Here is a 25,733-nt window from a genome sequence, read left to right as displayed (position 1 = left end):
GCCTACCGCAAGGCTCCTGCCTAAGCTCCCTCTTGTACAGTTTTTACGTCAATGATATGGATGATTGTCTAACTAGAGACTGCACGCTGAGACAACTTGCAGACGATGGAGTTATTTCCATCACGGGTACTAATCCCGTCGCTCTGCAAAAGTCGTTGCAAGATACCATGAACAATCTGTTCACGTGGGCCCTCAAGCTGGGTATCGAATTCTCTACGGAGAAATCTGAAATGGTCGTTTTTTCTAGGAAGCACGAACCCGCCCAATTCCAGCTTTACCTATCCGGCAAAACGATCCAACACTCTATGTTTTTCAAATACCTGGGTGTATATTTTGATTCTAAATGTACCTGGGGGAGACACATTGCGTATTTGAAACAGAAATGCCAGCAAAGAATCAATTTTCTCCAAACAATTACCGGAACATGGTGGGGTGCCCATCCAGGAGACCTCATTCAGTTGTACAAAACAACGATATTATCAGTGTTAGAATATGGCAGTTTTAGCTTCCGATCAGCTGCCACGATTCATATTCTCAAGCTGGAGAGAATACAATATCGTTGCTTGCGTATAGCCATGGGATGTTTGCATTCGACACATACGATGAGTCTCGAAGTCTTGGCAGGAGTACCCCCGCTTACTCTTCGGTTCACAGAATTATCCTACAGATTTCTCATCCGTTGCAAGATCTTGAATCCATTGGTGATTGATAACTTCGAAAATCTACTACAACTGACTCCTCAGTCAAGTTTTATGTCTTTATACCATGAGTACCTTACCCACGACGTGCACCCTTCACCAGGCATCTCCAACCAAGTTTGCTTCCCATACTTTTGCAATTCCTCTGTCATTTTTGATCTGTCCATGCGACAAAAAATCCATGGAATACCAAATCACCTACGCTCCAATGTTATTCCGTCGATATTTTCGGAAAAATATGGGAATGTTGGATCTGATAAAATGTTCTTTACTGACGGTTCATACATAAACGGGTCCACTGGCTTCGGCATCTTCAATGAAAATTCCAGTGCCTCTTTCAAACTCAAAGATCCTTGTTCCGTGTATGTCGCAGAAATGGGTGCGATATATTACGCATTAGGGATCATTGAAACATTGCCCATCGACCACTATTTTATTTTTTCAGACAGTCTCAGCTCAATAGAGGCAATCCGCTCAATGAAAGTTGATAAACGCTCATCTTATTTCCTAACAAGAATAAGACAACTATTGAGTGTTTTGGTCGAAAAATTATTCAAGATTACCTTAGCATGGGTTCCCTCTCATTGCTCGATTCCGGGGAATGAGAAAGCGGACTCGCTAGCTAAGGTGGGCGCTTCAGAAGGCACACTTTTTGAAAGGCAAATTGCCTATAATGAATTTTTTTCACATTCCTCGTCAGGACACACTCGTTAGTTGGCAGCGCATGTGGAGTGAAGATGAGTTCGGTCGTTGGTTACACACGATTATCCCTAAGGTCTCGACGAGTGCATGGTTCAAGGGATTGAATGTAGGTCGTGATTTCATTCGCGTGATATCTCGGCTTATGTCCAATCACTACAACCTAAACGCGCATCTCTATCGCATTGGGCTCGCAGCAAACAATCTTTGTGATTGTGGCGATGGCTACCACGACATCGAGCATGTTGTCTGGTCGTGTATCCGGTTCCATGCTGCTCGCTCTCAGCTCTCTAGAGCACTGAGAGCAAAAGGCAGACAATCGGATATCCCCGTCCGGGATATCTTAGGTAGCCGGGATCCTGATCTTCTGCTTCATCTATACCTGTTCCTCAGAAACGCCGATGTCAACGTTTAATGATGTTTCCTTCGTTGTGTCCCCGTTTCATATCCCTCCTATCCGATCGATAAACTTTTACTTAGTCGCGGCAATACATACACACACTCTTTACAGATGCACGGGCCGAAGGTTGTGCAGTCCACTGATCATTCAACAAAAGCCAAAGGTTGTACCGCTCATGACAACTCTACACGAGCTGATGATTGCGCCGGCTAGTGACCATTCTATCCTGGATTCCTCGAGTCGAGAAAGACGCACCACGCTAGATATGGGGTACAGACTAGGGGGGCGTTGCTGATTAATGGTCAGCTGCATCCCAATAGGATGTATCCCGTGTCGGGCACACGTACAGAGCATCGAAGACTGCAACATACCAATTATGAGAACACTTGTAATACTAACCTCGAGCCAACCGCGAGTAATCGGTTACATATTACTAACATAGTTGTAAGACAAAAATTGTCAAAATATTGGACTCCCGGCCCCGTCAGGCTAACGCCACATGTGCCTTAATAAAAAATATATTTTGGGAAAAAAAAATTTACTTATTTGAACTTGATTGTTTCTATCAATTAAATTAGAACTTTCTAACTCCCCTACAATTTGTTCTTTGACACCCAACTTCTATCTTTCTTAATTTCGCTACAATATCGATATAAATAAATCCTGGTGAAAATTCAAGCAAAATCTTCAAAAATCACGATTTTTACTCCATGGTGCATAGAATAGCCACTTAAATTTTGCTTTAACGTTGTAAGGTTACATTTTTTCTTAAAATCAAACTGTATCTTATCGAGTCTAAAATTGTATATAATCGAATCACATATAATCGAGTCTGTATATAATCAAGTCCGACCTGTACAACATATTGCCATCTTGAAGCGAAATAATTCGGAAGTAGGGAGTAATCACTTGGAATCAGGTTTAGACTCTATGGTGAGACTATTCGAAACCTCCCAATGGAACTCTGTTTGGATGGAACACAATTCCTCTTCTTTTGAAATTGTTGTTTGAGAAAGTGTAAACAAACAATTGTAACAATTTATTTTTCATTTCAATGACCGTTCGAATCGGTCATCTTTTTCTTCTCAATTTTGCGCAAACGTTTTGTGAATCCAAAACCGTTGGCGCGCACCATATCCTATGGGTTTTGTTCCCTAATATTAACCAAAAGATCCTTGAATTGTTAGATAATACATAATTTTATACTTTTTATATGTTTCATATGCAGAAGTCAAGTGGTTAGGATCAAGGTTTCACGCAATCTTCGCTAGTGAAAAGAATAATTAGTAATTAGCTATGTGGAATGTGAATTAGCTAGTGAAAAGAATAATTAATAATTAAAAAAATAGTAATTAAAAATTCAACAGACACTATGAATACGATTTTTTTGCATTGAATCATTTGTCATTTTTTCGCCTTCATAATTGTCGCACTCGACGATTTCCATCATTTCATCAACACTTTCCACAATTGGCAGGCTAGAGCTGGGTGCGTCTGTGACATCAAAATTGCAGAAACGGAACAACTGCGCTTGATTGGCTATTACAATAACAGGATCATAAACTCTGTTGTAAAATTACAGCCACCTGACATGCGTTTTCGGTTTTATCGAAGTGAAGCTGTAGAATATAGAATATAGAATATTCGGATTTTCTGTTTAGTGGAATACATCTTTCACGCAAACTTAAACAAAACTGTATGAGTCCTCTATTCAGTACGAAACCTTTTTTTTATCCCTTTTGTTTATTTTAGGCTCATTAGCATTTTAGCTGTAACAGAGCCGAATTTTAATCGTGTACATGTCACATATTTATCATATCTATAATTAGCACATTACACAGTTGCCATTTTTCGACGTTAGAGTATTCCCTTCTATACCATTGCAAATGGTACATATTTACACAGTAGCCATTTAGGCGAAAGAGTTTTCTATCTGTTCTTCCATTATCCACAGTTAAGACTGGACAGCGGAGACAGTCGTTGATCCATTGTTGAGTTGTTTATAGAACAGCAACCCGATATTTCTGCAGAGCAGAGCAGTTGTATGGATGAATCGATCTTATTCCGACCGTGGATCGATCTCCATCGCTGATGATTGTTGCGTGGACGTAGTTATTCTGTAACAATACAAAGATGGTCAATGGGGGCCCTGAGTTTTGAACTCACGATCGATCGCTTACTAAGCGAACGCGCAACCAATGTGGCTACGGAGACCCCCTTACGAAACCTTATCTTTGGTGATATTTGCTACCAATCGGAGGTTCGAGAAAAAGTGAATCATTTATGTAACTAGACTGGATGTGCAGTGGTGTCAATGTACGAGATTGTACTTTTTTTTCACTACTGTGAAAACGGGAATCACACTTTATTTCCGCGAAGGTGTGTTTTGCTATATCATAAATTAGGCGAGAGAAGATTATTGTGAAAAATACGCTGTCTCATCGTGGGTGAACAGCGAAACAAGCTTGACTCTCATCAGCTCATAATCAATGAAGAAAGGGAAGCGTGGGGAGTATCTGATTAATCTGCTCGCAGGAAGGTGATTTTTTGTATTTAGCTCGGTTCGTATCTCAGGCTACGCAATAAATAAAAGAAAAGCTCCATTAATTAGAACTGTTTCGCAATGCGGTTATTACCGATACATATGTGACGTGGAAAAAAAGGTAACTAGTTCAACCCACATACTGCAATCAAAGGAAAGGTCGCTCTCGATGTGTTCCAGTTGTTATAGGCGCGAATGAGGACCACGTCCATCAAAGTCCAACCTTAAACTTGAATTTAATAAGGCCCGTAGGCAATATTCAAGAACATTCTGTCCGATATATTGCTGATGGTCATCGTAGAGAAAATAGGCGCATCACCACGGACCTTCTATCGGTTAGTACACGCACAAATCAATGATCACCTTAATGAACATGTCACTTAGGCTCCGCTAATTTGCACCCCTGTCTTCAATGAGAATAGCTACAAACTCGAATGCGGTTACTAATAGTTAATTGCCAACGTTAGTGGAAGCTTTGTGTCAGTTACACTGTCGCACTATTTCAAATGCTTGCCTGCCGTTCGAATAGCTGTACTATGCTGCTGCATTTGTGGCATTCTACACCGGTTAGAACAGGTTGCGAACCGATAGTGTCCGGTGGAAGCATATTAAACGAATGAAGCCTGCCCACCACCAGCAGCAGCGCTAGCGGTCGCTCGGCAGCATATCGAATGCTTCGCCAGCGAATGGGTATGATTTGGGTCAAGTTGAAGTTTGATCGTAACGTAAGGTTCCAACCCGCAAAATGCAACTCAGCGACGCCGTGTGCATGTGGCGGCATATACTACGTCAGTAGGTCCGTTGGACATTGCCGGCTTCGCATACGAGGTACCAGAACCAATTAAATTGGGCACCGAACTGTAGAACCGTAGGAGATTTATATGAAAAACAAAACCATTTGCAATACCACACCACCGGTCACCGGTCACCGGTCAAATTTGCCCATTATGTATGAGTGGCCTGAAACGATAGGTTTAATATCGTTAAATGGCCGGTCATAATCAATGATTTTGATTACCATCGGTAACCTACACTAACATGCAACGATTGGGGCGTTCACCAAGCTCACTTTCCGCGTTAGTAAGTTTCAATAAGCAATAGCCAAGAAGAGATTTTGCCAATGTTTGGTATAAGCGATGCATTTGTTGATTTCCTGTTCAATGTTCACAGGATGTTGAAGAGCAGTAAATCATTTCACGTCGTTGTGAAAAAGTATTGCTGCAATATACTCATATAGACTTATAGCCAATTAAACGCGTTTGTACATACATTCATTTGGCTTTATTGCATTTCATGAAACAATTTCGGTGTTTGATAAATATGATGAAGAAATAGCTGGAGCATGAATAGCGACAATAAGACCTAAACCTATTCAGTTAGAAGATTCGGTTCGTAGTTCAGAATGTGACACGCTATAATAAAAAATTACAATCATGCCGCGAGTAGTCATGCAACTATGGGCAATCAATGGACGGCAGGTGACTAACGGTGTGAGTTTACTTACGGTGAATTATTCTACATAAAGGTATTAATTGTAACCGTTATGGTGTACAAACGATCAATGAGCCTGCGTACGTGTATTATGATTGTGGATATGGGTAAGCTGTAGGGGTGCAGTTATTCTCGAATATATGTACTTAGTGCACTCATTATTCCGAGTTGCGTAGCTTTTAATTAAAATCAGAAAACACGATCGTATCCGGCGGTTGAATGACGACAACTAACACTCAACATTTACATCGAATTCAATTGAGTGGATAGCCAGATTTGACGGATTCATGCGACAGGTATCAACGGCAAATGCACATTTCCGAATGGGTCGAAATCAAATGATGTTCGGTTATTCGCATATCGTTTTGTTGTGATTTCCAATAAAACATCCAATCGCATCTCTATTGAGTACTGTGAGGTACAAAGCGTGGATTCATGGTTCATGTGCTCAAATGTTCGGACAAAATACGACTAACCGACACCTAACCTAGGCTCCCAGGTGCTTGGTACTTGGTTATGATTAAATGAGGTTTTAGAGCGAATTAGAGTACATTTGTTCCTCCCAGTATAGGCTTTTCGGATCGCTTCATTAATAACCACATTCTCTGCTTGCATGTTGAACAGTTCAGTTCGCAATCGCAATCGTACGTGAAAAGTGAAAGTAAAGATGAAGTTAAAATCTAGTTTGCGCTGGAAGTTAAGGCTTCTGTTAACTATACTATGTCTAAATAGAGTTTTGAATCGGGCGCCAGCTCCTTCGGGAAGCGATCTGGGGCGAATAACCATTCCAATATCCGGCAAACCGTCCCGTCGATTTGTCGATGAAACTGATGCTAGCCAACAACCGCTATGCATTTCTGGGCGAAACGCCGAACCGAAAAAAATAAGGAAGAAACTATCTCCCTTTTTCGTCAAAGAGTTCCCGGATGTTCTAGGGGAGAATAATGTGTTCTTCATAGGGAAAGGTCAGATGGGGTTCAAGTAGATGGCTCCATCTACCAACCATTCTAAGGCCGTCCAAGAGATTCTGAAACAGCCTGACTGCAAATATTAAAGGCACAATCCATTCAACGCCTCCCTGACATGAATGACGAAATTCTGTCAGAGGAACTAAAGCTAAGTGGACTCAAACCGTCCCAGATGTATGAACATACCTCACAACTACGTCTTGATCCACTGGTTGTCGTCATTTTTTGTTGTTGCTGATTTGAAATCCTATCGTAGCATTACTTCTTCCCTGGATCTTATAATTGAACGCATACAGAAAATGTTATTACGGTTCGCATGCGTCAACCCTATTGAAATGATCCTGTCAAGCTTCCTCTCTATTCCTACTTTATATCAACTGATCGACTTGGGATGCTTGCCAAGCGGACGGTTCAATATGCAACGCTTATTCGTCTTTGTAATGATTCGAACAAATTCATTCTACGTTCTACAACGACGTTTCCGAAGTTGCATGTTCTTCACACATTTCACACACACACACACACACACATCACAAAGCACACACACGTGCTTCGTATTGCGGGCCGAAATGTGCAGGAGCATGAAAGGAAGCATCTTGGCAACGCGAGATGATCGAAAGTGGAGGTATCACAGCGATGAACAAGACCAGGAACCCGTTGGGGAGGACGATACGAACTACAACGATGATGTACTACTCTTTGAGTGTAGTTTAAAAGGTCGTTAACCACCTGCCAGAACCTACGTAAAATCATGATCTTGAATGTTGGTTACAAAATGTTGTCCCAGATCCTCTTACGTCGTTCATCGCCAATGGTAAACAGCTCTGGTGCTCGGAAATCGTCATATAAGAGTGAGAGAGGTAACGCGTGAATTAAAAATCTCTCACTAGACCGCCGCTCGTCATATTTTGGTTGGTGTTCTGGGTATGAGAAAAGTCGCAGAACGACTAGTACCAGAAGTGCTCAATTTTCTTCAAAAAATATCGCTATCAAGTGGCTGAAGACATGCTTGAACGATAAAATGCTGATCCCACATTCATCATCGCATAATCATGCCCCGAGTGACTTTTCCAATTTCCGAACTTCAACTTACCGCTTCGTGGGACCCGTTTTGACAGCATTGAAGGCATAAAAACGAATTCGTTGGACGAGCTGAAGGCAATCCCTTAATCCTTTTATGGGTACTGATACTGGGTATTGCTACCAACAAAAAATATTTTTTTCATACACTTGGAATATTATTTCAATATTTTACTTAACCAAAACCTTCCAAAGGTATCTGGCAATACTCCATTTTGTTTTGAGCTGCTACGCGTTATTAATTTGGGAGTCAACTCGTGTGATACCCATACATCCAGCTTTTTTTGGAATCCAATCTTCTGCAAATGGTTCCAAACGGTTTTATGATCTATACCCAGTTCCTGGCCAATCGAGCTAGTGCTCACATGTCGGTCTACTTGGATGATTTCAACGATTTTATCGGTTTCCACGACGATTGGCCTACCAGTACGGGGTGTATCTTCGACAGCCACTACACCAGAACGAAATCGATCGAACATCGATACTGTGCGAATCGTTACAGTATCGGCTCCATAAACTACACCGGCCAATTCTTTTCGGCCGCCTTCGTTGCAGTTTTACTTCGCAGGTAGTAAAAACGTCAAATATGGCGAATTTCTTGCTTGGTGGACTCCATCTTTGACGCGTTATAACTTAAGACTGAAAAGGACAATCACAACACTGTTAAAACGACACTTGTAGCACAGATTGTCGTCTTTAAATAGCCGTATAGTATGACCCGATGTGATAAGTACAACACAAGATATGTTTAAGTATTGCCATATATTGACAATATACGACATTTCTTTTTCCCCAACCCAATATAACTAATATTAATAAAATTTGGAAAATCCGAGTCGCTAATTCTAGACAATACAACTGGACTAGAACCAAGCAAAGAACCTCTAATAGAAATATGAAATTTAGTACAGGGAATCGCAAGTACTCGAACTCTTTTAGAAATATAGAGAGCCCGTAATTTCGTTACCATTGCGCTGAAACTCATAAGTAGCATTTTTTTCTAGCACAACTTCCAATATCGTTACGTGGCAAACGATATCTTAGAGTGGCATTGGATGCCGTAGATTGGAGTTTCCGAACTAATGCATTCTCGTAATGTCCTCAGGGAGACTCACCGCCGTTTCTTCCACTCAAAGTTCGAGAATGACTGAGAGTATGTTCGAGAAGTAGAAATGTACACTGGGTTCTCTTTTCACGCGATTTTTTCCGCGATTTTACTTATTTTACTTATATTATTCTCTCGAAATTACGCGATTTGTTTAATATTACGGTTTGCTCTGAGACTACCTTCATGGAACGATTCAACTAATCCGCTTTCGTATTCAGACCGGTGCAAGCTAATAGAATTGGAATCATTAAGTTCCAGGCGCGTACAATACAGCAAATGTTCATTTTTGACATAATACAAGGATGTATTGACCGCCCGGAATTAATTGCACAGATTCCGCTGAACACTCATCTCCATCGTTTTCGGAGCTTGCGAGAAGAAATAAGTTGATCCTAGATATTTTAGATGAATATAAACAGTTACTTTTAGCATGAAAGTAATACCTCAATCATGTACAACTGCGCTGAGCCTTTAAATTGTTTTTTAACGTCTGAATTTGAACACTCCGTATCCACTATCAGTAAGTTTAGCTCCAAGGTGGAAAAACCCACGTTACCCATGTTATTTTAGGAAACTAATGGCTCGCATAAATCGAATTGAACTTGGCATCCAAACTAACGCAGTAGTTACTTTGGCGCGGTAATTTTTAATGTGCAACATGCGCTCAGAGTTTGCTGAGAAAAGCACGCTACATATCATGTGCCGGTTTCACCGGTTTCGGTCAGTTTTTGGTCAACAGACGTTAAGACCTAGTTAACATTGAAACAGTGAGGGGCGATAAAAACGTTTACAATATCATGTTTCGGCACGTTTTTGCAATACTCATTAGTTCGTTCAAATGTAGATCAGCTGCTGCGTGATCGATCGCCATTCAGACCCAGTTCAATCAATGTGTTCGTTGGCAATGCAAACTTACGGAGTTTATGTCTGCCTCAAGTGTTGGACATCATTCAATTATGCATACATAGCTTTGCTTAGGTCATAAAAACCCGGTTCATATTATCGCAAAGACTTATGCGATTGAACTTGAGATTCATTTGCTGGCTGGTTGGCTGGCTGTGGATAACACACTTTGAATGACAAACTTGCGATGCATCGTTTTCGATATGATCGCGCACCATGCGAACAGAGACGAGAAGCAAACGAACAAACTTTACCCGGCACACGAGTTACCATCAATGGCAATGATGGCGGGATATTCGACTAGATACTAACAGGTTCACGCTTAGATGTAGATTCGATAACATTGCATTTCCCTCGTAACTTGTGCAATATGATGCGTATACGTTTTACGACTGCATACTGACGGATGGATTTATGTGTCGCCTTGTACGATAATTGGCCCCCAAACAGTAACAGGGTGCAGGTTCGACGAATTCAATGTAGTGTCGAAGCGCCAAAAAAAAAAGTATACCTTTATGGGTTTTGCCATTCAATGAAATATCCCTTTATTCTTGCAAGTCAACACAATGATTTGCAACATGAGTTTTTTCTTGGAAGAGAGTTCAGCATAATATTTTTTCAAGAATCGTACGAAGCATCATGGCTATACTTGCATGATCACCAATCAGACAGATCGAAATGCTTGCCTATGGCAAGCGGTCCCGAGAAATTCCGTGTGAGACTTGAATTAATCCGAACGAATTTCAACTTGCTCATGGACTGGTTTCGTCGTTGCGCCGTGGTAGTTGCTCAAACTATAACCACGTCTCAGGATGTTATGAAAGTGAAACCATGAGAATTGATTTTTGGCTGGTGATTTTTGTTTTCCAATTTCTGAGGTCGATCGAACTCTTGGAGGTTATGTTAAACTGTTAAAGGCAATCGTTGAAAGCAGGAGGTCCTATGCGGCCATCTTTTTGTAGCCAGCATAGACAATCATGAGCATAGAAATCATAACATGAAAGTGAAGACGAAGTGCTCCGCGCGATACTGCAGCAGTGATTTTAATCGCAGATCGCCAAGAAAGCTTCCGGATGGGTATTCAAACATTGCTTGTCAAACAAATCTATCCAACGTAAAATGTTGAATATATATGACTCCAAACAGTAAACAATACGTGAGCCCCATGAACGCGAGCCCTGCTTTATGCTGCCTATGTTCAATTTGTGTTGGTTGGGAAAGGATTGCCAGAGCCCCGGTTGGAAGAACATCAGTGATTTCTTGTGTATTTTTGGGCAACTTTGAACAACGTAGAGTGGATGGTTGCAATATGACTGTTTTTCTACTGTCACTACCGAGTTTTCTAAAATTGAAGATTATCAATGGCTATAGCTTGTTTTGTAATTTTGTTCAAACGTACCAACTGAAGTTCAAACTTTTAAACCACGGTTTGAAACTAACTTTAGGGATAATTGAATGGAGCCATCGATTTGAAGCATCAATGCATCCATTTACGCTACCAGTGAACAACGGTACTGAAAAATATTGTGAACCTTCGTCAATTTATTCTAGCAACAGAGATTTTGACAATTTTTTTTGAATCCCTATATGGTTCACCATGATGAAAATCGTACTTTTCCGTTTTTTTACGTTATTCTAAAAAGGGACAGCAACGTCAAATACTATAAAGTTTCTATCTACTATTTCTATTTAACAAGCATCAATGTAATGATGAACTCATTTTCGAGTTTCTGCGATGGGAATTTACAAGAACTGTAGAACCAATGAAATCAAAGTTGCAAAAAAGGCGTCGTGCATAAATGCATAAATCCGGATTTTGATCCACCCTCTACGTAACGCAATTTCCTATCTCTAATACACAGTAAGTAACGCAACCTCGACCCCCCTCCCGCCCCTTCCTCGCATGATTAGTGGACAGAATTGGATTCTTCTTGGCTTCTGTCTTTGTACAATCACCGGAGATTTTTTGACGGTTTCCAAGTCATCAAAAATCGTGCGCAATAATCCCGAAGTTCAATCCATGGATTTGAAGCTGTTATGATGCAACGCAATAGCTTCTTCTTCAGCCCATTGTTGACCGATTGGATTTGATTTGTAGTCATAGTTTATTGTTTATAGTTCAGCGTGGATTGGAAGTGGAAGCCAATTGAATATACTTGCAATGTTTCGGTGTTTGGATATGCTTTTACAAATCAGGTTTACCTATAATGCTTCATAATCATAACGTCCATCTGAGAAACAAGTGTACTTCCGGCGCAATTTGTCGGTAAAATTACACTTCTGGTTAGACATTAGAAAAATCAACTTGGAATATCGAAACAAAACAGAAAAACAATACCGTGGCCGGTAAAACGAAAACTCTAAATAAAAGTAAATGGAAGATCTTCTAAAAAATCCAATTGCCACTTTTACACTCTCGATTTTAACTCAAAAAACAAAATATGGTGAAAAAATATGATTTGTCAATAAAATTGAATTTCTCATGAAAACAAATTCTTGTGGGGCCACGAGGACAACATTAGGAGGGGTAGGGGTTACGAAAATGTCCATGGTTGTCCACGGTGGGGGAGGAGGGGTTTTAGATAATATCCACGTGGACAAAAAAAGGGTTGAGCTGTCTGAGTGTGTAAAACATGAATATTTTTTTCATATTACTGAACTTCCTTCCTGGAATGTATATTCTAAAAGTCATCCACATGAACTGGGAGCGATCGATTTATTTCCATTGCTAGGAGCAAATCATGCATTCCACTAGGATGAAGACATAATCGAAGAATGTTACAATTCTATAATAATCTCGACAATGAAAATAGACGAACAGAGTGTGAAGTTGAAAATTTTAAGTAATTTTTGAAATGTTGTAACTTCATGAAAAGCAACCTATGAAGATCATTTCGAAGCCAAAGGTTTCCGGACTTTTAGCTAGCTGAGTCAACAAAAAAGCCAATTCAACTTATCAACCAGCTTCCATTGGATTCCAAAAACTTTCCTGAAGTACCTTTCAATACAAAGTTATTTTTGCTTAATAGAAAAATTTCTCCCTCGTCTTCGATGATTAATATTCTAATTCATTTCATTCCGGACATAGCTAGATTCCGGACATAATTCAATTAATAACTTAATAAATGATGAACGCACCGCTAATCGAAAGGCAGTTTGGAAAACTCCAATAAATTATGTGCAAAGTTAATTAATTGATTTGACGAAAAACGAACGAAATTTTATTGAATTTTTGTGCATAGATTTTAAAAAAGAGTCAATGATAGTAGTGTTTTAGAAAATCGTTTGTAAAGTTCCAATGTTAGTAGAACATTTTGAGCCTTGTATATCCTCAAAACCTCTGAGAACGTTTCATAATGATACGTTTAGCCATTCTTTTTAACCAATCGATGAACCTTTAATTTTGTTGTTGTTGAATGTATTAAAAGCACGACATTATTTTGTTTAGGTGCGGGTTTCGATTCAGCTTCCGCTCCTTCACTTCTATTTATTGAGGTTTAGCGAAAATGGAAGGCGAACAACACATTCTCTGATTCATGGGCTAAGTCTCTAGAGATGTGTTCCTGGCAGCGATACTCTTTTTTTTAATGGAGTAATTTTTGCAATACGCTTCTATTGGCTTGTCTTGGGAGCTCTTGTCACCATTGATGACAGGCGTATCGAGACACTGAGCAAGAATAATTCTCGGTACATGACACATGATATAACAGATTCACTATAGATATTTTATACAACACTTCATGAGCAACTGGTGAAGCATGGTTGCGTAAAACGCTGCAATGGATGGGTTACATATTAATTAACATGTTATTTGACGAAAAACATTTGATAGAACGCATCTCCATTTGCGATTCGCTTCATCAACGCAACTGAAACATGTATCGTGTTTTGCCCCGAAATTAGATCAATGAGTAATATTTTGATATGGACTTCATCAGATAAAAAAACTAATGAGCTGTGTCTTACGTTTCGAGTCATCCTATAGCTGCTGAAGTTACGTGGCTGTCAAAACAAACAACAAACAAAATCAAGAAACAGTCCGTGTAAAATTTCGATAGTGACAACCCACCAACGTTTTTAACGAAGAGAGTGGATATTCAGAAAATACTAAATGATTACCATAACACCCCTACGGGAGGACACACTGGTAAACATACATTATATTTTCAAGTAAGAAAAAAGTACAATTGGAGGAATATGAAGAGATCGATTGCAGAATTCATTAAGACCTGTGAATTATGCAAACGAAACAAAATCATAGAGCATACCAAGGAAAACCAAGTAGTAACTACAACATCATCGTACCCATTCGAAGTTATTTCAATAGACACTGTTGGACCTTTACCTAGAAGTCACAACCGCCCCTCGATCAACGCTCATCGGCCACATCCGGTGGATGCTCACCCAAGTCGGGATCGAATCTCCCGTGTTAATTCCGGACCAGGAGTAGGAGTTTGTCAGTCACTTGCTCGATCTTGAGAGCCGTTTTAATGAGATCAATGAGATCGTTATTATCGACATCGTCTGGCTGTTGAATTGACAAAAAAGTGAAACATACTTTCAATACAAAACGATTTCTAGCTAGGAATCCGAACCATCCGCATCAGCAGCGTGAGATTTTTCGAACAGTAATTTCCCGGAAAATGGAAGATGGGAATAAAATAATTCTTGAACATAGGGGCTTTTATCGCCACTAAACTAAGTTACCCGATGGCTTTCGTCAAAAAAAACTTCACAGGGTGGTCGTTAATGTGTTAAAGGGCTTGGCTGGGTTAGAGTAAAAAGTAAAAAAATAAGAATTTTGTTTTTTTTTTGATCCCTAGGTGGTTCACCATAAGATCAAACGTATCTTTCATTTTTTGCACGCCATTCTCAATACCTTCAAGTTCTGCAAAAATTTAAGTACTAAAAAATCTTGAAATATTTATTATTTTTCTGGGGATTAAGAGATTTATTACTACTCTTGTTCGTATTTAAATGTGTTCCTACGCTTTATCTAGATATGTGTGTTTTTTTTTGAGAATTTTAACTGTGTTGTGCGGTTCTAAGAAATATTTCAAAATTTCGATTTTTTTAGTATTTTGGGGCCCAATACTGTTTTGATTTATATTTAATGTATTTTTAATGTGTTTTTTGATATTTGTGATTTTTTTTACAAAATTTCAAGAACTGCGCGGTACGAAAATATCTAATAATTTCTTTTTATATATTTTTTAATTTCTATTTTTCTATATTCCTCATATCTATTATTGTATTGTATTCGTGTATTCGAAAAAATAGTCCCAAACCTTATCGCAAGTGCAATGAAAATATTGTATAGGGTACCAAATTAGAAAATTAGGCAATTTTTCTGAATTTCTATTGGATTCACTGTAAGAACTTTGTAGTTTTTTTTTCACGTCATTCTCAATAGCTTTGAAATGAAAACATGGAAAAAATACTCAGTGCATATTACTATGATGTACAATACAATAGATATAATAGATATAATCACCGATTTCATGGAAATAGAAAAAAAATGCAGATGGTGAAAATTAGGGAAAAATAGTACGATCGATCCTCGAAACATTATAAAAAAAATCATAAACATAAAAAAACACATACGAACAAATTTCAAAGCAGTACTGTGTCTCGAAACTCCAAAATTTCGAATCACCAAAAAATTGTACCGCACAAATAAATGGGAATAAATGTAAATTATGTTTTAATGGATCTAAAAATAAAAATAAAACCAAAAATTGTAGCGTTAGTATTTACATTTCCGATAATAGTCAAAACGTCTCCGTCGGTAGTTTCAGTTGTTATCGGATAAAATCAAAAAGGTTTGGAAGAAATTTAGTGAAATGTCTGGAAAATGTGCTCTTGATTTGTTGCGAGTCTATGATGTGATGTGATTTTGTGATTTTTCCTGAAGAATACTCTGGGATATGATAAGAACAGCAGGTTCGTGTTTTTCCAATTAATTGAATTTGTAAAGGCAATCTGCAATGTTGGTAATTTTAGCAACATGATTTACCGATATCACGATCAATCGCATAAAGATAGTGGAGTGACTTACTTCAACGGTATGAGTAAATGCTGAGTATGTGGAATAATTCGATGTCGAATCCGAGGAGTTATAATGCTAAGAACCAATATTATTTTCATTTTACTACTGATCTGATTGTTTCATTATCTACATGAAGATTCAAATGCAGAAGTTTAGGCAATTATAACATTAAAAAACACAATTGCTTCTCTTTGTTTATCGTGTACTGAAAATAGTAATTATATGAGCTGTGTTTCAATGGTTTCTTATATTCATCTATTAGGAAACACTAAGTAATAAGACACTATCATGACAGACATGTTTGGACTCTACAAAGAATGTGATTCAAATGTAGGTTTAGCTTATTGCACATAATACTCATAATTGTTGATTTTCGAACGGTGTATGAAAGCTGTATGGAATTACGTCTGTTATGCGGACAAACAGTGATTTCTCGGAACGTTTTTTTTTAATTGCCCAAATGTCTTCGAACAAAAAATTTTTGTTTGCATGTTGAGCAAACATTGCATAGAATGCAAAACGGCGAAAATGTCGATTTTTTTCATTTTGTCGTTTACATCTCCTATACAAACATGGGCAGTGCGGCATCCCGAACAATATTTTCCATAGAGCTGGTGATAAGATTTGGCGGAATTTTCTACAAACATATGAATACCATAAAATTGAAAATTTCGAGGAAGTAAAAAAAATATTAGAAAATAATAAAAAAAAATAGAAATGAAATATACATTTCTTTAAAAATTTATTAGATACTAGCTGACCCGGCAAACTTCGTCCCGCCCAAAATTTATTTTTCGTTATCACATCCATGTTTCCTTACAAAGCGCTGTTCATGAGTCCAATCGCAGAACTGTTCATTGATTGAAAAAAAAATTACCTTTTACTATAACATTCCTAGTGCTTCTACCAAACTCGTCATTATAATATCAGATTATTTTCAGACACAATTCTCGTTCAAGATTTTTCAACCATTTGCAAATAAAATGTTTCTCCGTTACATGGAATAAATGTTTGATACCGAAAATATGATAGGATAAAGACACCTCTAAATCAGACAATTCCTCCCTCGAGTTTTGCTCTTATCAACACATTCGGCGATCCTTTCATATTTATATAGATAGAAGACGATATAGGAGTGCGTTTTGTCATATTAAAATCCATTTCCATTTTCGAACGTTTCATTTGTATGGCAGCCTCCCCTTGGAGAGGGGGAGGAGTGTCGAACCATTATAGAAACGTTTATCAATCTCCAAAACCTCTATATGCCAAATTTGATTCCATTTGCTTCATTAGTTCTCGAGTTATTCAGACTCTCTCTCCTGTAGAGAGGGGGAGGAGTGCCAAACCACCTTAGAAACATTTATTGTCTCCTAAAACCTTCACATGCCAAATTTGGTTCTATTTTCTTGATTAGTTCTTGAGTTATGCAGAAATTTATGCTTCATTTTTATGACAACCATAGAAACATTTATTGCATCCTGAAACCTCCACATGCCAAATTTGGTTTGGTTTGCTTGATTAATTTTCGATTAATGCAGAAATTTGTTTTTCATTTGTATGGCAGACCCCCTTTATAGGGGGGGAGGAGTGTCTAACCACCATAGAAACATTTATTGCATCCTGAAACCTCCACATGCCAAATTTGTTTTGGTTTGCTTGATTAATTTTCGATTAATGCAGAAATTTGTGTTTCATTTGTATGCCAGCCCCCCTTTAGAGAGGAGGGAGGAGTGTCTAACCACCATAGAAACATTTATTGCATCCTAAAACCTCCACATGCTAAATTTGGGTTGGTTTGCTTGATTGATTCTCGAGTAATGCAGAAATTTGTGTTTCATTTGTATGGCAGCCCCCCCTTAGAGAGGGAGGAGGGGTTTCGAACTATCATAAGAACCATCCCCGACTCCAAAAACCCCTACATACCAATTTTTGTGTCGATTGGTTCAGTAGTTTCCAAGTCCATAAGAGTCAGACAGACGGACCGAAATCCTTTTATATATATATAGATTTTCTTACCGCGCAGCTCTCGAATTTTTTTGAGAAGGAATTACAAATAATAAACTGCATACAGTTTATTATTTGTAATTCCTTCTCAAAAATATATATATATGCCACGCAAACACTGCTAAAATTCTGAAAAGAAATCACATATATCCAGAAAAAGCGTAGGAACACATTTAAATTTAATTGTATTCATTTTTGTATTTCATGGCAAGGCTTTTGCACCTGTGGAGCGACCATATGCATAACAGGTGCTGTGAAGTTTTGGCCTAATTTGAACGAGATACAAGTGAAACATAGATTCTATGTGGACAATGCTTTACTAACCAGACATAACGTCTACTGATTATCACTTGTTCTGATTTTTTTTTATATTTCAAATATGACTTATTTCAAGCGAAAATGAAATATTTCAACGTCAAAGTGAAAGTTATATGGCCATTATTAGTACAGTGAAGTAAAAATCGTGATTTTTGAAGATTTTGATTGGATTTTCACCAGGAATTGTTTGAAATAATATTGCAGCGAAATTGAAAAAAAAAAAAATTTGGGTGTAAAAGAACGAATTGTGAAGTGGTTATTTTTAATTTAGTTGATAGAAACATTCAAGTTTATTTTGTATTTTTTGGATAAATTTAAGAATAACATATCACTAACTTTTAAGTTTTTCGGTTCTAAAATGTTATTTAAATCTACTGATATGAAAGTTTTACAACTGTATACTGTATTAAATTTTCTCATCTCTCAAATGGATACAACAGAATTGTCATACGTAGCGTAATTTTTGAATTAGATGCAGTTTTAAGCGAAATCCGAAACAGAGAAAAGTTCAATAACAAATAACATATTGTAGAGCGGTTAGAGAGTTTAAATTTAATTGATAGAAATAATCAAGATTACTATAAATTTTTAGGATAAAATTAAGAATAACACATTAAAAATTACTAACTTTTAAGTTTTTCACTTCCAAAAATGTTATTTCAATCCAGTAATTCAGATGTTCCAATATTATATCCTGTACTAAATTTTGTCATATTTCAAATGGAAGCAACAGAATCATCTCACGTAGCGTATTTTTGAATGTAGAGCCAGTTTGAGGCAACAGAGTCCGAAAAAACAATATAAGTTCTAGGACTCGGTCATCGTTGAAATTCGACCATATGCGTAGAACGATTTTTTTCATCAAATATGATCGTCTATCACCTTCTGGGAGATTTCGGATAAATTTATTTTTTCATGGGTGTTTTCTGACTTTCAGGGGATTAATCAAAAATCAAATTTCTATATTGAGAAAACGAAAAATATATGCAGAAAAACAAAAAAACAAAAAAACTTTTTTAACTCGATTATATACAGGATTCAATTATATACAGTGAAAAAAATCGGAGACTGTATATAACCGAGTCCGCCATGTAGTGGGAATGAGTGGACGTCCATCCGTCCACGAAATCGCCTTCGAAATCGATATAATTTCAACGCGATGATATGACTCAGTTGCCTTTAGAGACGAATGAACTCTCAGAGTTTAAAGTCTCTCTAATTCAATACCTTCCTTCCTTCCTTCAGTTGCCAGGAAGATGGAGAACGCGGTAGAAAGTCATAGAAAATTTCACTGAAATAATTAAACACAAATATTTTCATTGGAATAATAAAATAAAACAATTTTTAATGCGTTTTTTCGGTGGAAACTAAAATAAATTTACATTTGACCAGCTCGGTTATCGTGATTTGAAAAAAACCACCATGGAGCCAATATTTACACGGAAGTAATTCAGCATCGAAATTATATTTTTTGCATTACCGATAAAATATTTAATGCTACCTTTCGAACAAGCGACAACTTATAAGCTAACATTTTTTTTTATTCATGAATCACCGAGCAAACCTCTATTCTGCATACTCATACATAATTTACCCCTCGAACCTATCAATCAGGAGTCAGGTTGACATCGTGATTTTGCTGCTTGTTACACTGGAAAAGATGAATTGGATCTAATAAGCTTTTCGGAGAGTGATGCGCAATTTTTTTCCCACAATTTCTTGAAGAAGTATTTTAAATATTAATTCCCATTTTTTATGTGTAAGGGATGTATATTACTCATGTTTCAACTCAAATTATTTCATCATCAATCCAATTCTATACAAAAGCGTCCTTTGTATGATTGAATATTCGCTCTTTGCTACGTATCGGTAAAAGTTGTGAATCATCTATCTATTTTTTTTTATTTATGCACAGTTATATTGTTACTGGTTTTTGCAATTCATTGCATACATCAGTTGAAAATCAACCATGGGCGATCATTGATTGGAGGTATGCCTTTGTGGAACTTGCGCTGTCGGTATCTTTTTTATGTCAAGGCATCGACTTCTCACCACTTTTCCTTGTTCTAAAACAATTTCAATTCCATGTGGGGAATATACGGATTATTCACCATTTTTGTGGGTGTGTATGCAATTGGATCAGATTCACAAAATGTGTTCCTAAGTAACATCAAGGAGCTTCTCCAAAGCACTGTTTTAGAAACTGCTTCAGTTGGATAGGTCAGGGTCAGGGAAAAGGCTTGTCAAATTTCGTGGATAACAAACATTTTCCATAACTTTTTGGATGAATAACTAATTGAGTAACAGAACATATCGAACCAAACACTACCGCGAAGTTTGTAGAAGGATATAGCTCACAATTAATCGCACGTACTCAAATGGATTGGTAAACAGGGGGCTTGCATGAGGACACCAACTGTACATGTGAACAACCTGAATTATTATCTGATAATGCATGGATGAAATCTCGAAATTGTAAGCTTTAGGTACGAAACCACCACGCCTGCCTTCAAACCTCGTCATCATTGCTAGTTGACAACACCGTGCGAGGCGCCTTTGTGGCTAATCCATGTACTATGACAGTGCAGAATTGATTGGATGAATAATTTCTGTTTAAAGAGACACCGCGTTATCGTTGCGATAATTAATTACTGGCAGAAAGAGGACAAGAGAATTTGTAGCTTATAAGCGAATGAACTGAAAAGTTTAAAGCCTCCTAAAAACAAAGAACGGAACGAGTGTATAGCGGGTTAGAGATACAATGTACGAAGATTTACGATACATTGAATAAACCATTTGCTATAATCTCGAAATTTCTCATTAAATAGAAGAAAAAAAAATGAAAATTTGATTGTAATTTTTTATAAGTATAAGTAGAAAAGAATCATCCTATGCATATCAACATTCCAAAAAAAGTAAGTGTTAGTTCAGCTTAGCATAAACGATAAATCACAACCCTAACAAATCTAAAATGATCTGACTGTCAAACATCAATCAAACAATAATTCACTAATGTAAATAGTAATGTCATAATTTAATGTGCACTAAAGTTTTAAAAACCTATATTATAAAAATCATGAGCATTCAAATTTCCGCTTGTAGCAATGAACAAATTCCAATATATCAATGATCCCTCACTCACATCTCTTTCAAATGTTATCAGGCTTCAAAAGCATATTCGGTTTTTTGTTACAAATCCTTCCGTTCAATTCCAAGCTCGAAAGTAAAGATGTTCACGACATTCACAAGGCACAATCCGTCACAGTCTGTTGGTACCACGCGATGTTCCACTTTATGATGAACTCTAAGCAAATATATAAAAATAAACCTTGAGGCTTATATTTTCCTAGACGGATTCGATGAACGACTTCAAAGGCACATACACACGATTCACATTGTTTCGGATTGTTTCCCCTCGCACACATAAATGAAGCCGAAGCGAAGCACGCAGACTAAATTGATTCCACTTGATAAAATATTTGCACTTTGTTGTGACGGTAACAACAACAATATATCGCTTTATGAAACTATGGTCCTATAGCTACAACACCAAAACATCGGGGTTCGGCTTACCTTTCTTCCACAGACAGGTGTTCTAGCTCGGGAACCCTGCACCAATGATCTTCCGGCACGAGGGTGATGAAAATCTGCGAAAAGTACACGAAAGCCACGAAGAAGGCGAACGGAATCATAAGCAGAAAGAGGATCTTCTGGTAGCGTCCGAATTCGCCGACGTGCGGCAAGAGATCATCGAAGTCAACCATCGGTATCTCCTTATCGGGTACCGCAGCTGACGAATCTGTGTTCTTATTTTTCGCATTCTTCTCAGATTCATCGCCGCTCTTTGCTGGACAATCCGAAACGAAGCCATTGTTGATGAAGCCGTTCAGTTTCAGATTGTTGCTGAGGTTCCCTAGGCTGCTGGTATTATTCAACGATCCTGGCATGTCATTGTCCTCGCCAGCATGTACAACTGGGATGTTCTCTTGCGGTTTGGGGGTCATTTTGAACAAATGTTTTCTTCCAATGGTGGTCACACAAAATTACGTTGTATCACAAACACTCGAACTTTTCTTTCACACTCAGGACTTCGGATTGCACACCAAATTTTAGAAATCCTGACTTGAGCACATATTCCCTAGCTAGATGCAAACCGTTAGACACTTTTTTGCAGCTATTCAAGAAGGCAACTTTACGTTCTACTTCTACAGGACGCCAGCGCCAAGCCACTTTTCGTCTCAAAAAAGAACTCAACGGTCTCAATCTAGTGATCGCACTGGATTGAAGTCCTCCAACGTCGCTCACATTAATATATAAATTTGTGCAACAGGCTACACGATCGCACGCCTGGCTGTTTCAGGAGAGCAGATCTCGTTGGCTGAGATTTTCTCCCATTACAGCATCCGTTTGGGCACGAGTACGAATGGGTGGCACAATCATAGAACCCGCACACAAAATTTACGCTCACGCGAGATTAGAGCGACGCTCTCGCGGAGAGACTGATCAAAGCGTAGCACAAAAAAGGACACACTTTTCCCGGATCTTTTTGTCGTGCGCGATAGAAAACTTCACACACTCTGCTGGACAGCGCGGTGTTTACCTTCGCTGAAAAACGCCGTTTGCTTCTTCACTCGTTCCTAACACGATCATTACTGGCTGCAGGCGCGTCTGGTTTTTACCAGTTTCGCTGGAAAATGCGATACTACGCGATGATCACACAAAGCGATTGTAGATTGTGGCTCTCTTGAGTTGCACAAAAAGATCCTCTCTCGCGAAAAACGCTCTTAGTAGGCGTCGGTTTTTCAACGGCGCAACCTTTTCCACCTATTTGTATCCGTTAGAAGCAAAGGAAGAGAGGCATAACGCTTGATCGGATCGATCGTGCAACCCCGCACGATGGAGACAATTCTGAGTGCTTCTTGTGTGTGCATTTTCAAACGGTATCCTGCCTACGGGTCAACCCGCGCAGTTCACGTGTAACCGAATCAAACCGGGTTTTTCTGACCGTCGACGAAAGGAATTGAATGGGGCTCAACAAGGGAGTCGAACATTTGACCTTCCGTTGGAAGCAATCGATGTACGTTTCTTAACAGTTGCGAGACACCACAAGGTCAGGCTCAGATCGAGCTAACAAACTATGGTATGGGGGTTGTGTTTTCGGCTCAAGTTCACGGTTTTCATGGCACTCTGTTGTTCTTGAGCGCGGAAACAAAATCGCGTTTTCCGGACACATGGGTAGTTACCATATAGTTCGATTTGTGTAGAATGAACCGATCGTAGGTTTTGGTTAGAATGAAATTGAATTCACGTGGTTAGATGGCGAGCAGTTATTGTCGTAAGGAAACTAAATGTTTAAGTCTGCATAAAAGTGTACAAATAATAGTGGTACAACAACGTGGGCATTATTTACGCTTACATGGAATTATTTTATTTACCATTATCAGACGAATTGATTTTTTGTATTAAAATTTTGCGATCTTCATGGGTTTCAATTGATTTGGTTGAGAGTTGTCAAAACTCTAAATGGATAAGGAAATTTATCCATTTGAAGTTAACGAGTTAACGACGTGATAGCGATTTTTCATAACGTGGAATAGCAAAAGGAACATCCTACTAACTGGAAAAGTACATGGAAAATAATTTCTTGACAATTATATATAAATATATGATATTACTAGTGAATTTCTACCAAAAAAATAAACTCCATTGTATGAACAATTAAGATGTTTCTGTTTCTACGATAGTGGCACTGCTTCAGCCACCAATTGGAGGTTAGATTTGTTGCTTAACAGACGTAAACAAACGCGCGAATCATTTATGAGTGTAATTTGACTTCCGTTAATGATTGCGATCCTTATTTATGATCGCTGTTTTATATGTTTTGATTCATAGGCTAGATTCCATTTTAGTTTGATTTTACTAAAGATCTCAAGCGTTGAAGCGTCCAAAGTGTTGATTCCAATATGATTTCGATTGATAACTTTGGTATCACTTGATGTGTCCTAAGATGTTTTGTTTTGTAAAAATTAGAACTGAAATTTATTCTTTATTTTTCGAAAATGCCAATTCGCTTACACAGGCTGCCAATAAGGTGTGATTTAACCTTCGGTCAAGGATTTTCGGGCCTATTCATAAAATTTATAACGATAAAAGAAGTGGATGGCTATTGATCGACGCATATCAGGGAGTTACGGCCAAATAGAGTGTAGGTTTTCTGTTTCAGTTCCGCCTTTCGTAAGGAAATGTTAAGTTTAGCACGCTACGGAAAGGGATGCCAAGATCCATTCTATTGGGAGTGCAACTTAATTCGTTCGTAATACAAGACGGCGACAGCTGATTTTTGCTGAATCGTTTTTTTTTGTCCCATTTGAAGAAATGGACAGTGCATCGTATGCTTTTGGAAGTTTATGGTGACTCTGCACCATCGGATAGGATTTGTAGGGGATGGTCTCAACGATTTAAAAGTGATGGTGCTGAAGCCAAAAAGCGTCCAGGTTAACCGAAAAAAATTAGAGACGAAGAATTAGAAACATTACTCGACCATGATCGGTGTCAAACGCAAACAGAGCTTGCAGAATCATTGGGAGTAACTTTTCAGTTTTTCTTTTGATGAAGTTTATCTTTTTTTTTTATTGTGGAGAGAGCCATGATGAGAATCTTTGCGCGAAAGAGCGCAAGTGTCTTCCTCGCGGCGAGGCTCCTCACGATCTTACTCAATGCCCGGTGTACATACAACTAGGGGAAAAAATCAAGCGTTCCTTAAAAGAACGTTCCAAGCGAACTTATGCAGAAATGCTTAAGAGTTCCGTGCCAACGACACAGGACAATCCCTACTCCATTCTGCAGAACAACAAGCCTGTTGCCTGTTGAAGCTCCCAATGCAGCAAGTTCAGATTAGGATTGGGCGATCTCGGATCGATTCTTAGAAGATCGATCTTTTCCATTCCGATTTCCGATTTTTTGGATCGATCTTTGGTACTCGAGAAAATCGAGAAAATCGATGTTTTGCCTTTGATCTTTTCGATCTTTTTGTAGATTTGTTTTTCATTATACATCGATTTTTTTTATCTTACCAAAGGCCAACTAACATTTTTTTGAAACATAATGTCAACATTTGGATCGCTTCTTCTACGATTTATTTCTGTTCAAATGCTGACAGAGACAGAACTAGCGGCAGCTACTGAGTGGCTGTACCAGTTGCGTGATGAATCATTGAAATTGATGTTTACATCAATTACAGGCGAAAGGTTGTTTTTCAAGAACTGGTGTCGAAATCAAGAATCGGCTTCGATTAAATGACAGATGTCTGATACGATTGGTTTTTACGGGATCAGTGTAAGCTGAGTTCTGGGCGGTATCTTTTGTTGAATTGCGGTTGTTGAATCTAATAATGCTTTTTCAATTTATTTATTTATTAAAACGACTGTCTGACGGGACAAGATGAATGCATGAGGAACAAAACAAAATGCTTTT

General features: G+C 38.2%; 1 protein-coding gene across 1 annotated transcript in view; it reads right to left on the bottom strand.

The window, feature by feature from the left end:
- LOC129764441 (organic cation transporter protein) overlaps window positions 1-22,879 on the bottom strand; it is a 77,854-nt gene extending 54,975 nt beyond the window's left edge. The window contains exon 1 of the mRNA XM_055763519.1: window positions 21,834-22,879. Coding sequence (XP_055619494.1) covers window positions 21,834-22,264 — 431 coding nt within the window. The 5' untranslated portion in view covers window positions 22,265-22,879. The remainder of the gene's footprint in view (window positions 1-21,833) is intronic.
- Window positions 22,880-25,733: the final 2,854 nt, after the last annotated feature.

The sequence above is a fragment of the Toxorhynchites rutilus genome, chromosome 2 (assembly GCF_029784135.1).
Source record: "Toxorhynchites rutilus septentrionalis strain SRP chromosome 2, ASM2978413v1, whole genome shotgun sequence".
Taxonomy (NCBI): domain Eukaryota; kingdom Metazoa; phylum Arthropoda; class Insecta; order Diptera; family Culicidae; genus Toxorhynchites; species Toxorhynchites rutilus.
The sequence above is the reverse complement of the archived record's forward strand: the minus strand, read 5'-3'. Positions and strand labels throughout refer to the sequence as shown.